This window comes from Pelmatolapia mariae, linkage group LG12, assembly GCF_036321145.2.
Source record: "Pelmatolapia mariae isolate MD_Pm_ZW linkage group LG12, Pm_UMD_F_2, whole genome shotgun sequence".
NCBI lineage: Eukaryota > Metazoa > Chordata > Actinopteri > Cichliformes > Cichlidae > Pelmatolapia > Pelmatolapia mariae.
Genome location: NC_086237.1, coordinates 29,957,878 through 29,974,121, shown reverse-complemented (window position 1 = coordinate 29,974,121; position 16,244 = coordinate 29,957,878). Strand labels below are relative to the sequence as shown.

Below are 16,244 nucleotides of genomic sequence, written 5' to 3'. Positions count from 1 at the left end.
TAAACTGATGAAAATGTTTTTGTTGTTGTTTTTTAATACAAAATCAAAAGCCCAACCCTATAATTTGCTGTGGTATTCCTAAGCTAATTATAATATCAATCACCATTAGCATTATGATAATAATACTGTGTGTTAAGTTTTGTATGTAAGCTTGTATTTAATTTGTTTTTTTGTGGGGGGGGTTGTTTTATGTTTTTTAAATAAAAAAATGAAGAATAGAGAGAAAAAGCATATAAAACCAGATTAAACACAAGAAATATAACCCCAAAAACCTTTTTTTTAAAGCGTACATTTTTTAAGCATTTCTTTTATTTTTCCACAAATTTCAGTCATTTGAAATAATAGGCTAAATGTTGTACTAAAACATTCTTCCACTTATTGTTTCATTCTCTTTGCTTTAGTTATCTGTTAGATTGGACCAGAGCTTAGTCCAAATAGACTGATTGAACATAGTTTAGAAAAAGGAGACCTTTAGACCTGCGAGGTCAGATAATTCACACTGGATGTCAGGACAAGGTATGAAGCCCAGGAGCTCTCTGTAGAAAACTGTGACAGAGCTCTCAGAAGCATAAGGGATGGATAAAGGATGAGAATCCTTTCAGGGATAGTGATGGTAGTATCATGGCATCGGCACACTTCTCAGCACCAGAGACTGGTTAAAAATGAGGAAGCCAAACGCGATCCTTAAAGAAAGTCTTTCCGCCTGAAAACAAATGACCTTTGATTTTTGTGATTGTTAAACTTGACAAAGGTAACCCGAAAGCATACAACCAACACAACATGGAATTAGTGCTCAGATTCGCCCTGCGTGACCCACCGAAAAAAGAAAATCATAAATCCCATTCAAACAATTCAAAAGCAAAAGCAAAAGTGTAAAGAAATCCAAATGCATTCTAGAAAGGTCTAAAGTGAGAGACTGAAGACTATGGTAAAGTAGTTTTAATTTTCAATACAAAAAAGGAAAAAAGAAAATCTTTGTTATATTGTTCTGTGCAGACTGACGGACAGAAATGCTGATTTTATCCATTTATCATCACACAAAGTGTAATGATAAATGTGTATTTTAAGGCAGGGGTATAGAATTATTAGGAATTATTAAGAATGTAGAAAAACAATCTCTTCAGTCTGTTCTCTACAAAACCCTGGAAAATAATGTCAAGATCTTGGCGCTGTGGGTGGCACACCACTTAGTTTTTTTTTTTCTTTTGCAGTCTTCTCACAATCGATGAAGTTCAGGGAAACCTCTGTTGCCAAAGTCAATATGACTACCAGATGTTTAATGATGTTGATATGTGTACATTATTGTATAAGGGAGTTAAATTTGCCAAAAGTGTCTAAACAGAACAGGCTGGTTTATGGAAACAGCAGGAAAATGTTTATCTCCTGGTTATTGTTTTGGCAACCTTGGGTGTGGTTCTCGAAATTCCAAGTCTGGAGTTTGTAGAAAAAAATACATTTAGCAAGTGTTTATTCTGTTTACGCTTTTAATGTGAATATAGAGTGTTTACTGTAAGTTCTTCCCCATCTCCTGTTTCTTCAGCTTCTGTGGATGATGAATTACTGGCACTTCTAATTCATTTACAACTTAGCTTTATCTGCTTTCACCAGTTAGGAAACCACAAATGGATGTTGTTTGGAAAAATGCCACACCATTTTAAATGCTTAAGTATTCAGCCTCTCCCCTCTAAGTAGGCGTTCTTTCCGTCCCTCACTCGCTCTTTCCCTTTGTCTGATTTCAGTGGTAGTTTCAGGTGTGTCAGTGGGTTGGCCATGGTATCATCTTCCATTGCTGCAAGTTCTACTTGTTTTCAATGCCACCGTGACACCAGATTAAAGGATCTACTAAGTTAATCAATAAGACTAGTTCATCTGACCATCCTGTTAAAATTTTTGACCTGGCTGACCTCTGCCTTTGAGCCACTCCACCTCTTGGTGATTGCATTTTCTCGAGGCCACTTTGAGCCACCTGTGGCTCTGTCTTTCTTGCCTTTGACTCCTTACTTCCCCTGTTGGTTCAACCTGGTAATACCAAGGCACACAGCTCTTTTTCTCTGTTGTGTGTCCCCATTTAGCTTCATCTTATGCTTAAAAATTCCCCGTGTGGGTGTGTTTGTTAAAATTGTTTAAACTATAAGTAACAAGTATACAAAATTGCATCTATTTTCAAAACAGAATATGTGTGAGAAACTATATTTCAACAAGTCTCTTTCATCATTAGAGGACCTTTCATGCTTATAGAAGGTTGCCTATAGACTTCCAAACAACACACATATCTCAGTTACAAGCATTCAACCTAGAGTTTAGACAGATAAAATCATTAATTTCACTAAATACATTTTAAAACAACCTTCTTTTGTCAATGTGAGTTGTTTTTCAATGTGATTTATAAATACATTTAAGTTTCGTTAAGTTAAATGTGCACAAATTACTGATATATACATATATATATATTTTTTTTTTACGGTTGGTAAGATCTACTTGGCAAGCAAGTGCCAAGAAGGAATAGCTCTCATACTCACTCTGTGATACCACAGTGGCATTCCTGGCATTAGCAACAGTGTTCAACTTAACTGGCACCACTGGACACGCTAAGGGGAAAGGGTGTTTTGAAAACATCAGAAAGCAAAAGTCCATCCATCCATTTTCTTCCGCTTATCCGGGGCCGGGTCGCGGGGACAGCAGCACAAGCAGAGAAGCCCAGACCTCCCTCTCCCCAGCCACCTCCTCCAGCTTATCCGGGGGAACACCAAGGCATTTCCAGGCCAGCCAAGAAATATAATCTTTCCAGCGTGTCCTGGGTTTGCCCCGGGGCCTCCTCCCGGTGGGACATGCCCGGAAAACCTCGCCCAGGAGGCGCCCAGGAGGCGCCCAGGGGGGTGCCCGAACCACCTCAGCTGGCTCCTTTCGATGTGGAGGAGCAGCGGCTCTACTCTGAACCCCTCCCGAATGGCCGAACTTCTCACCCTATCTCTAAGGGAGAAGCCAGCCACCCTTCGGAGGAAGCCCATTTCCGCCGCTTGTATTCGCAATCTCGTTCTTTCGGTCACTACCCACAGCTCGTGATCATAGGTGAGGGTAGGGGCGTAGATTGACCGGTAAATTGAGAGCTTCGCTTTTACACTCAGCTCTCTCTTCACCACATCAGACCAGTGCAGCGTCCGCATCACTGCAGCCGCTGCACCAATCCATCTGTCGATCTCCCGCTCCCTTCTCCCATCACTCGTCCCTGACCCGGAGTAGGCACTCCACCCTTTTCCGGCTGAGGACCATGACCTCAGATTTGGAGGTGCTGATTCTCATTCCCACCGCTTCACACTCGGCTGCGAACCTTTCCAAGGCGAGCTGGAGGCCATCACCTGATGAAACCAACAGGACCACATCATCTGCAAAAAGCAGAGATGAGATCCTGAGACCACCAAAGTGAAAGCCTTCTGCCACTTGGCTACGCCTAGAAATTCTGTCCATAAAAATTATGAACAGAATTGGTGACAAAGGGCAGCCCTGGCGGAGCCCATCACCCACCAGGAACAAGTCCGACTTATTGCGGACCAAGCTCTTGCAACAGTCGTATAAGGACTGAATGGCCCGTAGCAATAGACACCCCGTACTCCCGGAGCACCCCCCAGAATGCAAAAGTATTTTTTTATATATATTTAAGTTCTATATTTATTTTTTACCATCACTATATGTGCAGTGTTGGTGAGACGTTTGTGACTGAATTCAGCAGAGTCATTGAGGCTGCCAAGACCAAGAGGATTCACAGCTACCGTTGTACACTGGTCTAAAATACAGGTTGCTTCTTTGTGTCCCTTCTGTGGGTTGACCACAGAACAGTTTCTACAAACAAAACAAAAAACACAAAAAACAACAACAACTACAAGTGAGTGTCAGTCCACTGGCACTCAGCTGAGGTAAAGTCATGAGGATCACACTTAAAATCAGTGGGTAATGGTTTGATCTGGGGATGAGGACCAGTTAAATCTTAATCATATTCAAGACATAAGTAGCCTAAATATTAAAAGATATTATTAATTGAAATATTTGAAAGAAAAAGCTCTGAAATAATCTAGAGTGAGCATCAACAGGAACTTGGCACACCCCACAATATTTGATTACCACCAACAGACCAGCTACTTCACAAATCCTCCTGAGTAAAGAAACTCTACCATGCCACCCGTTAATCAAGATTAGATATGAAAACATTTCACAGATCTGTTTATCTTACATTCAACAAACACAACTGCTCAATGCAGCCTTTCCCTGCAGTCTGCCGAACAAAAGACAATGCTTTCTTACATATGAGACGTGCCACCTGATTTATAAATTGTCTAGTTTGATGGCCCCAAGAAAGAAAGTTCATCATCTCATCCTGGACAACTTTCAAGAAAGTTGACCGTGTAATGTGAATATGAGAGAGTCTTTAAAAATAGTTCAGTGCATTTTAGAGCTGTCAAATGCCCTAACTTTTACTGTATTGGAATTGTTTAAATACATTATACAAAATGTAAAAATACAACATTAATTACTAGTAATAATATCTTTTTCAAGTCACAAATGATTTGAATATTGTATCTGCTTCAAAATCTCATAAAGGTAGTGCTAAAGCAGTCAGCAAAATGACCAAAAAGGAAGTGATTACATAGAAGACTGTGTCACTGAATCCACTTCTTAGAATGACGTAATTGAAGGTTGTGGCTGTTCCTCCCAAACAGGATATGGAGAGTTGCTGTGTGTTCCTTTAAGTAGAAAAATCACAATAGGATTTAAGAATTGGAACATCCACAGTTTAACTATAAATGGCAGAAAGAAACTTTTAACATCACATCCATTCAACTAGGAGTGGTCGATTTACCAGAATAGGGATATCTTTATTAATGTATTTAAATCCAAATCCATTTTTGCACAAATTTGCTTAGCCAAAACGCACACATTTATTTCCTAAAATGTAGGCCCAGTAGGGAATGCAGATTAACTTCTTTGATTTCTTTGTAATGACATGTTGAAGTATCACTTAGTCTTTTTGAGACGTCTCGAGAGGTTCGTCATCTGTTTTATAACTGGATAGTTTATTATGTACTCAAGCTTCTCTAAATAGGTTATGACCGTACAGTCATTAGTTGTGACTCCCTGTAATATGTTTTACCGCTCCGCTTTGATAGATGGCAGCAGATCTCTGGCTAGAGCTGCAAATGGCACAGTGAGGAAGAAGTGGGCGTGGGTTTGCTGGCACTACAGCGCCACTTTTGAGCGGTCGTTTATGTTGTCAACAATAACAGACTGCTGAAGTTGTCAAGCAACGTCGAGGAAAAGCCATACATCAGTCCCGCGACGGTATAGTCTTTAGTTGGGTATGAAAGTACATTATATTATTTTATTTTGATTAAATCCAGTTGTGTAATGCATGAAGGCACAATTAAAAACAGCAGCTCTAGACCCTGATGCTGACATTCACTGCTAGCATAGACAGTCTTTGGTTGCTAGGAGCTGAGCTGAGCTAACGCCACTGGTTTAACCTTAGCGCTCTGCACTTAATGAGCGAAAGCGGTTACACTGTGTATAGACAATTGGTGAAGATTCAAAATCAGTGAAAGTCAACGATTAGCTTTATTGTAAGGTTAACATTGAAGTGTTAACGAAAACTTGTGATCTGTGATCTTCAGATGAAGGGCTGGTTATGGCTTGGCTTAATAGTGATAACTGGCCATCAGTTACATAACAAAGCTATCGAAATATCTTGATAGCTTATTTTTCCTGCGGGCCCAGAGGAGGCACTGGCTACCCCCGAAAATTTGTTGGCACCCCCAGTGGCTCCCCCTGACTGTCCTATGTTGGGAATAATGTAATAAGGTTGCAGAAAAGCTGGTGTCACTGTGCACCAGTGTTGTCACTGTGCATCTCAGGGACAACATGGAAATCTAATGATCTAATATTTATTTGTATTTCATTACTGTTAAAGTGAACTCCAGTCTGGGAGAGTGAATCTTAAGCTGCTTCTAGTCAGCTTTGCTGAGAATCAGTAAAGCCATCCTGGGACTTCCACTCAATTAATTGATCAGTCGATCAGTTAAAACTTATTAATATAGATTTCAAAATCTCATTTGGTTTTCATATTTACCTATTTTCAGTGATATAAACTTTATTAGCAGGAAATTAAGTAGGAATATCATTCTTTTAGATTAATTATTTTGCCATATTTTCAAGTAACCTAGAGCATAATAAAACTGTAAATTCTGTTTTTGGTGTGCCACCTCAATAATTTTAGTGGCTCGCATATGGCCACCCCACATGCTTGTTGCTGTGTCTGTAAATGTTATGATATAGCAATACGTTAATAAAGTTGAACAAGTTTTGTAAATTAATTCAGTTCAATTTCAATTCAGTGTCATTTTATAGCAACAAATCACAACAACAGTCACCTCAAGGTGCTTTATATTGTAAGGTAGAGACGCTGCAATAATATAAAGAAAATTGAAAGAATTAGACAACCCCTTTGAACAAGCACTTGGTGATAGTGGGAAGGAAAACAAATTCCATTTAATAGGCAGAAACCTCCAACAGAACTAAGCTCAGTTAGGGGAGGTAATTGCCACAACTGCTAGGGGGTGATGGGAGGAAGATGGGACAGAAGACACTGTAGAAGAGAGCCAGAGATTAATAATAACAAAAATAAAATATATCTTAAATATAAGTTGTTTTGAACACCAGAGGAGTCTTTTAGACAAGAATGTTGCATATTCTGTGGATCATTGTTATGGTGTATTAATCCTCAAACTTTCAAATAATTAATAACAAAACATAGTCATTTATGTACCAGTTTACAAGTGATACATAGTGTTTAAGAATTCGAACTTTTTCAGCAGATGTCTAATTATATATATATTTAAATACCTGCAGTCAACAATCGAGGGCGAAGGACAGTGCACGAGAGAGGTGAAGAAGCGAGTGCAGGTAGGGTGGAGTGGTTGGAGACGAGTGTCAGGTGTTGATTTGTGACAGAAGGATAACAGCAGTGAAAGCAAAGGTTTCTAAGATGGTGGCCAGGATACACAAGATTAGAAAAGTATATCAGAAAGACGGCTCAGGTTAAGTGTTTTGGAGGTGAAATTAAAGAGTGGTTTGGACAATATTGGATAAAAGATGTTGAATATGAAGCTGCCAGGCAGGAGGGAAAGAGGAAGACTTCAGAGGAGGTTTTTGGTGTAGTAAAGGAGGACATGCAGAGGGTTGGTGTGACAGAACAGGATGCTAGAGATGGGGTGAGATGGAGGCACGTGATCCTCTGTGTCGACCCTTGAAAGGACCAGCTTAAGGAAGAAGACAAAGATGTAATCATATACACAGATATAGGAGAATTTTCTACTTAAATTGAAGCAATCGTATGAAAAATACGATATGGTGTAAAAGTAAAGTTGCCGTGATGTGTGCTGTTATCATTACTGTGATCTTGAAGTATTCCTACCCATTTAAATAGTTCTCTTTGTCTTATTTTGAATATTTTTATTCCTAGATCAAAGATGGTCCCGGACAGCGCTCAGATTCGGCGGCAGGGTGCTCAGGACTTTATGGCTTACTATGAGTTTGCCTGTGCCAGGCAGGAATCTGTCCCCCTTCCTGCAGTTAAAATGAACCTCAACAAAGGGATGCTGGACTTTAATGGAGACAAGCTGAAGCTAGCAGACTGGCCACCCGTTCTCAGCTCTATATCCATTAACAAACACCTGCACCACATAGCAATAAGTAGCACATACCAAGCTAGTTTGGCTTCTGGAGAGGCAGGTAAGTTATTGAAACAGTTTATACGATTTTAATTGTCTATGTTAGAAACTTGTTGATTTTCAGATTTTACTTAAAACAACAATGTCACCATTGGTTTCAGATAGAAGATATCTTAAGTCTAGCTTCAGGAGGAAGATTCCAGCTATTCGCTCCAAGGATATGACATTAAAGCTGTGCAAGGCCCTCAGAGAGTGCCTCACTGTCTCTCCCAACCTCAAGATGCTGCAGCTCAATGGACTTCCACTGAGAGAAAGGGACCTCATCACCCTGACAAAGGTGAAAGCAGAGCATTATAAAAATCAAAGCATTGTAACTATTTCATTTTTTAAAAATGTTATTCAGAACTCCTTCTGTGTTTGCTGCTTTTTTGTTCACTCTTAGAATGGACATTTATTAAAACAAGTTCTTTGTTGAAATGATCCTAATCTAGGGTTTGGCAAAAAGCACTTCCTTGGAAAACCTATCTCTGGTTAACTGTCCAATCAGTGATGAGGGCTTAGAGGGTATGCGCAATTATACTACTGTCTCCTAATTTTGTTCAGGAAAGGAGTTTGTATTGTATGTTACCTGTGTAACTGTGTGTTCTATATGTTTCTATATGTTTTAGTCATTTGCCAAAGCGTTAAGTATTCTACTAACATCAGGGCAGTGGATTTTAGTGGATGCAGTCTTACCTGGAGGGGGGCAGAGCACATGGCCAATATTATCAAGGTATAGTATTTGATTTTCAGTGTCATCTGGCAGTCTATTTAATTTTTTTATTGAGAGATAATTATTTAATAATTTTAAACTATCCAGATAATAATTGTTAAAAAAGTTTGTTAGAGAAATCTGAAAAAAATTGAGGTGCACACAAGCAGGTGGTCTTTATGAATTGATTTACCTTTGCGAGGGTTCAGACAGCAGTACATTTTGCAATAAAAGATAAAAGACAGAATAAGACAATGTGGGCCTTTTCGTTCAGTAATAGAAGTGGCAGAGTCTTAACATTTTTCATCACAACTTTTGTAAGAATCCTTTTATTTATCTTAAAGCATCAGGGTATGCAAAGACATGGTACGGCGTGGGCGGAGTCTCTGAGGTATCGACAGCCGCAGTTTGAGGGTATGGGAGGTCTTCGCCGTGTCACACTTAACTGTAACACTTTAATTGGGGACCGGGGTGCTGCGGCTCTTGCAAGTGAACTTGCTGAAGACCTCTGGGTTAAAGGTTAGTAGATTTGTGAGTTTGTGGTGTTTGGTTGTGTTTGTTTGTTTTCCTTATTGTACAAATTTTTGATAGGATTTCTGTTTCTGATTTTTGGCTTGTAAAACAGCTGTGGACCTGCAAAGATGTGGTCTTTCCAACGAAGGCGCTCGTCGTTTGCTAGAAGCCTTGAAAACGAATTCTTCTTTGTGTGTGCTGGATATCCGTGGTAACCCGTTAGTTGGTAAGTTGCTACCTCAGTCAAGGCAATAGCATTTTCTTGCTTTTTTCCAGACTTAATAGCACTTTTCCCAATCTGATCAAATATGCTGTTCGTTCCACTGCTTGAGCTGGTTTGTTTTTACGTTTCCATTTTAAATATTAATGCAAACCAAATTTTGTGTGTGCATGTTCCTTTCCCATTGTAGAAAAATCCTTTGAGTAATACTGTAATTAATCAGTCATGTAGTAGTTCATCTCAAAAACCACGAAACATAAATTTCTAGAAATGTTTCTGGTACTGAATCTTCACTGTTTTTGTGTTTTCTTTTCAGATAAACTCCTAATTAAAACTATAATAGAGAAAGTACTAATGAACAGTCATGGACAGTCACCAGAGGTAAGTGTTTGGGAGAAATATTCCAAGAGAAAAAAAAAGTGCTGGTTCTAAAATTGTAATGGCACCAAACAACATAAAAGTGTAACTCTGGTGACTAAATGGGATTCCTTCTTTTTGGAGAGAAAGTCAATAAATAAAAGTTAGCTGATGCTATTGTGTTTATTTCTATTTAAGTAGAATTCAGCTTGGTTGCTTTTTTATTCTTATTCACTGATAAAAGTTGTGGGGTGTGAACTTTTTTGGAGGGGTGGGGGCGGGGAGGACCATTGCTCTAGGTGGTGTATTTGTATGCATGTTTCTTCCTTATGTTGTCCTACAGTATTGCTGGATCAAGCCTGCAGCGTCAGAACCACAGAGAGCTTCTGGTCCAAGGAGGAGAGCATTACCCAGTACAGTCAGAGGGAAAGCTGCATTTAGAATAGGTATTTATGTATACATACATTTTTCTTGTTCCATGTTCCACATAAACACTGGCAGACTGCATGTAACTCCATGTTATTGTCTCCCTAGTCAGACAAAACACAGTAATTTCAGTATTCCTGGTTGTACCCCTAAAATCAGCCTATTAAAAAAACCCAGACATTTATTAATTTATTTTTATGAGCATAGGTACATTTCTCTGTTTTATGTTGGGGTTTTTTGTGCATGTGTGTGTGCAGTGTAAATTCACTGGAGGATTTCTTTCAGTCTGTTTGAGATAGTATTGCTTATTCTCTGTGTCTTTTCAACTTCTCAAATGTAATTTTTAAGTCATCTGGAGACATGGTAAGAACTGAATTCATTGTGATTTTATTTTGTTGCTCCTGCTGATAGGTGCAAAAATAATCTTGAATTTGTGATGTGTTTGATTATGGTTTAGTTGACTTTGCCCTTATTTATAGGATGGTTTCAGTAGATACTCACCTAGATTAATTAGTCTTTCATCTATCTGCTTGTGATGTTTATACCCTGCTTGTTAGAAGCAAGTAATATCTGCTAGTTTCACAAAGCATGTAGTTCTTATAATTTTTGCATTGATTAATTCATGGAAAGCCCACACGTGTTCTCCTGGCCATTATAATCATTTCCACTATTTTGCGCATATCTTGTGTTATTATTGGGAGGAACCTAACAATTTTCTGTGAGCAAAGATTTATCAGTTTATCATTTATCACTGTTCAGTTTAATTAAATATTATTAATGCACATTAATGCCTAGTGATGCAGTGATTAGCACTGTTGCCTCACAGCAAGGCCCTGAGTTCAATTCCTCTATCAGGCCAGGGTCTTTCTGTGTGGTGTTTGCATGTTCTCCCCATGTTTGTGTGGGTTCTCTCCAGGTACTACGGCTTCCTCCTGCAGTCCAAAGACATGCAGTTAGTGGGGTTAGGTTAATTGATGATGGTTGATTGCCCATATGTGTGGATGTGGGTGTGAATGGTTGTCTGTCTCTATGTGTTAGCCCTGTGGCAGACTGGCGGCCTGTCCAGGGTGTACCTTGCCTCTCGCCCTAAGAGTCCTAGGATAGACTCCAGACCCCCCATGTCCCTGAATTGGATAGGCAAAAGACGATGGATGGATTGATTGATTATTATTCATTTATATAGTGCCAAATCACAACAGACACCTCAAGGCACTTTTAATACATGGTGATAAAGTACAGTTCATAATACTATGAGGACTTTGCATTGCTGCGCCCTTCTTAGAGGTGAAGATTTCTCAGAATTCATGGACATGTCTGCTCTTTGCAGCCACTCATAAAGGACCATCTCCTGGTGGACGGAGTTCAGCTGCTGCTCTGAAACCTAAGCCATCACGCACCCCACATGTGCCTTGGCGTGCTGCTGCACGAGCTGGACGCCAAAGGTGAAGAAATGTTCACCAGTTTACAGTTCAGAAGAAACAACAAGCAAACAACAAAAACTATATTCCATTAATACGTTTGGAAGATAGTTATCAAAAATTTGGATTGTGTGTTTTGGGGTCTGGAAATTTATTTTTTCTGCATATGGAAACCTGTATGGAACATGTATCTATGTAATTATATGTTTAAAAAGAATTCACCGTTTATTATAGTGATGTAGAGACTAATACTATGTTTTTGCTTCTGCAGAGGTTTGCCTCCTGGAATTACTGTAACAGACCATAGCTTTCAGGTAAGCTGTCTTGTGTCTGTGTGTAATGCAGCGTAATGGCTAAAGAGCCCTAAACAGCAGCATTAATGTTAATATCTTATTAGGGTGCAGCCACAGTGAAAGTTACCATGGAGTCGGATTCAGAGGCAGAGGAGGATGATGAAGAGGAAGTGGTGGAAGTGGAACCGAGACCATCTTCTCTTAATCGTCAGGACAGAGTCATTGCACGGAGGTTTGAACAAATACAGGTTAGTCATTTTTGTAATGTGTTTTTGCTGCTTCTAAAGTCAAAGATGTGGTATGTGAAGAGTTCATTAAACAAAACCACCTCACACACTGGTCTTCTGATCCATGCCCTGTAGATGGAGCTAAAAGAGTGCCGTATGAGGCTTGGAGAAGAGCGGAGGGCCAGACTGAAGGCTGAGTCCAGGCTCATGGAGGTAAATAAAATCTGTAATTTATGCCTGTTATTTAGTTTTAATGTTTTCCTTTATTGCAAGTTTTAATCATATAAAAATCCACAGAAAATCAACCCTCTCACAATCAGCTGATTTCTTAAAATCTTTGAAAATTAATTTTACCAACATGTTCCAAATCACAGACCCTTGAAATACACAAAAATAGGTCAAAATATTGCATTTTTTAAAAATCTGTTATTTTTGACCAGCAATTTTGAGCCCTCGTAACCTCATAAGTGCAAGACAGATACATTCTAGTGGCTGCAAATCTAAAGTTTTTTTTAAATTTACTCCAGGGAATTAACAGAAAACAGCATGTTGGTTTAATTGGTGTACTTTTGCTGTTGAAACTGTGTTATTTCCCATGTTATTTGATGCTCAAAGTTGTTCATAGAAAAACAGTGTGATTCTTTGTGAGTCAGGTGGGAGGTACTTATTGATTTTTCATGAAGTAATGCAACAGCTCGTCCTTTATTGAAGAATCAGTTTTATTGAACAGTCGTGGTTTTTTTAAAATGAATAAATAAGACTGTGCCAAGCTGTGCCTTTATTCTTTATTTAATTTCTGTTCAGTATGAGCTGGAGAATGCTCGTCTTCGAGATGCCAATCACTCCCTGTCAGAGGCACTTGCTACCAGTGGCTCTGCATTAGCACCACCGGCTTCCAGTGCTCTTGAAGATGAGGCAATTCTGGAAAGCATTGAGACGTCATTCACTAAGTTTCACGCTTTCCTGGATTTGCTCAAAGATGCTGGGTGGGTATTTTTAATAGCAGCCAGTACAAAATGCCACCGTTGTCACAGGACCTACGTGGTTTACTGAAAATCTGTTCTTTTAAAAAGCTTTCAGTTTCATTATGTATGGGTGTGTTTTTTTTCCCCACTTCTTGAGCCATACTGACCTTTTAAGTTGCCCTTTAGTTTTGTTTTGACTGGATCCCCATTTTAAGTGGTTTATATTTAATTCTCTTTCTTCCCCTTGTCATGTCTTTGCTTTATCACTTTACATTTAATGTGTTTTTTAGGATGATACCTACAGTTATTTATTATATTTTATTTTTTATAAAGTGATCTTTGTGCATCATACAAAACATTGCAGAAAGGTGTTTGCTAGATTTTTGTAGAGTATTACAGTCTGGCACCCTGTGAGTAAACTTTTGTGTAGCTTTAATATTTCAGCTGCATGATGAAGCAGCTTATTATTGTAGCTCTTATCATTTATAGTGTAACAATGTGGTCTGCAAGAGTAAGTTCACTCAAGTGGTATAGAAAGAGCATATACTCAGATTACACACTTCTCTTAGTGATGCATCATTAAATTGTTACAGGTTGTGTAGTTAATGGCTCGTATTTGACTTGGGATAAGATGTCAAACAGGTGTATTTTCTAAAATATTAGACTAGTGATATTTAAAAAAGGTGTGCATCTTAGATTTCAGTTTCTTTCGGAAATATCTGAAGTTAATTTTAATATTGGCCAAATTGATGTTGATTCTGCAGTTTAATTCTGACAGGACGGGTTTCATTCAAAACGAAACTCTAGGTTTGTCATTGTCATTTCTTGGATTAATATATGGAAACCAAAGCCCATCGGTTAGGTATAATTTCGCAGTCATCTTTGAGTCAGTCACTTACTCAATCAGGGTATCATTCTGGAATTTTTTTAAATCTAAAATGCGCCCACTAGCCACTTAGTTAGGTGCATCTTCTTGCACAAGGTTGAACCCATTTTTGCTTTCAGAACTACCTTAATTATTAATAGAATAGATTAAGCAAACACATGCTCTGCTGGATTAAGATCTGGTGACTATGGAGGCTATTTGAGTACAGTGAACTCATTGTCATGTTCAAAGACTAATATGACGTTATCATGCTGAAAGCAGCCATCAGAAGGTGAGTACACTGGGATCATAAAGGGATCAGTGAGAGTAGTCAGATTAGCTGTGGTGCAGTTATAAAGGGGTTCAAAGAAAATATCCCCCCACACCGTTGCACCACCAGTGTACCCAATATCTTATTATCTTAGTCACATCTTACCATCATCATTTTTTTATTTGCATTTGTTGTAGGAAAAAGGTAGGCTGGTATTAGCTGGTTATCTACTCTGCAAGTTCATTTTTAATAGATTGCATGTCTTTTTCTTTTTTTTAATTTTTTGTAGCTTAGGTCAGCTAGCTTCAATGGCTGGAATTGATAAGTCAGATTTCCACCCTCTGGGAAGACCTCAGCTTTCCTCCACAATAGAACCACTTTTGCATGGAGCGGCATCACCGCCTGGAGGGCGTTACAGGATCGATGCTCTGTCTTTGGTAAGAATATGCAAAGCAAACTTTGGAAGCATGTTCTGTTGGCAGGTGGGGTGAATATTTTAAAGTTTGCATAAGCCTTTGAAAAACTTTAAGAGCACAAATCTGTACGCAAATATTTAATTGTGGATAAATAAATCATTGCTTCACAGCACTGGAGACTTGCCCTTAGTGATAATGGTGGACATTAGATTCGTAACCACATCAAGCAGAAATGTAGATTAACTTGGACTACAGATTGTTAGGTTCAAGAATTATAGTTTAATGCATTCACATTCTCTTTAGCAGCTCCGGATGAGAGTATCTGTTAATGAGACATTATTAATGTTACTTCAGTTTTAGTTTTGATTAGAATAGTTAGAATAGAATCGTTTTCCACATTGTCTCATCAAATGTAATTTCTGTTTTTTAGGTAGGAGGTGCCCCGTCTGCTGCCCTCGTTGGATTGTCTGACACCAGATTGCACAAGTCTCCATCCCCTACTAGAGCAGCCCTTCATAAAGAAAGGTCACTTGATGTAACTTTCACTCAGGCTTCTGCACCAGCAGCAAGTGGTGTAGTGGATGTAGAAGAAGAAGCAAATCATTTTTCAAAGCCTGACACCCAGCATGACTCAGGCTCTGAACACAGTTTTTATAGCCAAAAGTCCTTTGATAATATTTCCTTTGGTAAAACTTCCCAGACTAGGCCGAGCCACCCCACGAGCAACAGCAACTCTCACAGAAACAACAGTTCCCATGGATACAGCTTCAGCAACAGCTACACTTACAACCGTGCTTCCCATAGCAATGGATCTCGAGGTGGTTCATCTGCAAGTGTTAGTGACATTTTAAGTGACAAAGAGGATTCTGTAGGATCAGTAGGGTCAAGGAACAGGGGAAACGGAAGGCTGGTGACAGTAGGTCAGTCAGGATCAGAAGGGTCAGAGAGGAAAGCCCCTTCAAGGAGAGGCGCTCTAGAGCAGGTCAGATCTCTGGAGAGTCTGGGGGTTCGGTCAGATAATGAATCCTAACCAGCTGACCATAAACTGTGTCCCTGTGTGTCAGTGCCTTTTCTTGTAAGTTTAGATTTTCGCTGATTTTAGATTGTAGATTTTTTTTGTCACCTTCATAATTTTTTTGTTCTTATTTTTTTGCATTTTCGGTCCAAATCATTTCAGTTTAGGGAAGCAAGATGTTTTTAAAAGCACCTTGTTGCATTTAAACCAAAATAAATAAGTGATAAAAAATTAGCCTTATATTATTGTTTTTACATTTTAGATTTACATTTACAGTCTTATTGAACTTTTTCATAAAGTGCGGGGAATCTGCAGTATAGCAGTTTAATTCAGTGCGACATTCTCAAATCTGTAACTCTGTTTCTTCGAGTATAATCCTGGTTCTTGTAGCAATCAATCAAATACTAGAAAGTGTACAATCTCAAGGCATTGCATAGGAGCTTTAAGCTAAATGTCACTCCTTGTTTCACATGTGCTCTTACTCATTTGTAGCTTTGGACATTAAAGTTATTTTTTTTAAATGACAGATTTTTGATATATTTAGAGGTTGTTTTAAGGCTCTATGATGTATAATGGCATAATTTAATGTTCCTGTTATTCTGCTTTAAATTTAGTTTATAATAAACTATTTTGCAATTTAACACCTAATAAAGTGTTCTACGATTGTTATTGAGTTATTCTAAACTTGACATTTAACATTTTCAGCATGTGCTCAGACATAAACTGTTTGTTCTTCATGTGCAATACAGAGAATTAATATTAATATTTAATGACTTAGAGTTAGTGTGATCT

The 16,244-nt window shown here is 38.7% G+C and overlaps 1 protein-coding gene across 4 annotated transcripts; it reads left to right on the top strand.

Moving 5' to 3' along the window:
- Window positions 1–5,250: 5,250 nt before the first annotated feature.
- cep78 (centrosomal protein 78) lies at window positions 5,251–15,965 on the top strand. Of its 4 annotated transcripts, XM_063489644.1 has the most exons (18): window positions 5,272–5,348; window positions 6,895–6,948; window positions 7,508–7,776; window positions 7,877–8,052; window positions 8,207–8,279; window positions 8,384–8,487; window positions 8,811–8,985; window positions 9,092–9,205; window positions 9,516–9,580; window positions 9,900–10,002; window positions 10,331–10,345; window positions 11,310–11,424; window positions 11,672–11,714; window positions 11,798–11,941; window positions 12,056–12,133; window positions 12,725–12,906; window positions 14,311–14,458; window positions 14,868–15,965. In XM_063489644.1, the coding sequence occupies exons 3-18, from the start codon at window positions 7,515–7,517 to the stop codon at window positions 15,465–15,467; spliced, it is 2,397 nt and encodes a 798-aa protein (XP_063345714.1). In that variant the 5' UTR covers window positions 5,272–5,348; window positions 6,895–6,948; window positions 7,508–7,514; the 3' UTR covers window positions 15,468–15,965. The 4 variants fall into 4 exon arrangements, with proteins under 4 accessions (XP_063345713.1, XP_065327910.1, XP_063345712.1 ...); XM_063489643.1 differs by lacking the exon at window positions 6,895–6,948 and having other exon boundaries at window positions 5,251–5,348; XM_063489642.1 differs by lacking the exon at window positions 6,895–6,948 and having other exon boundaries at window positions 5,255–5,331.
- The last annotated feature ends 279 nt before the right edge of the window (window positions 15,966–16,244 follow it).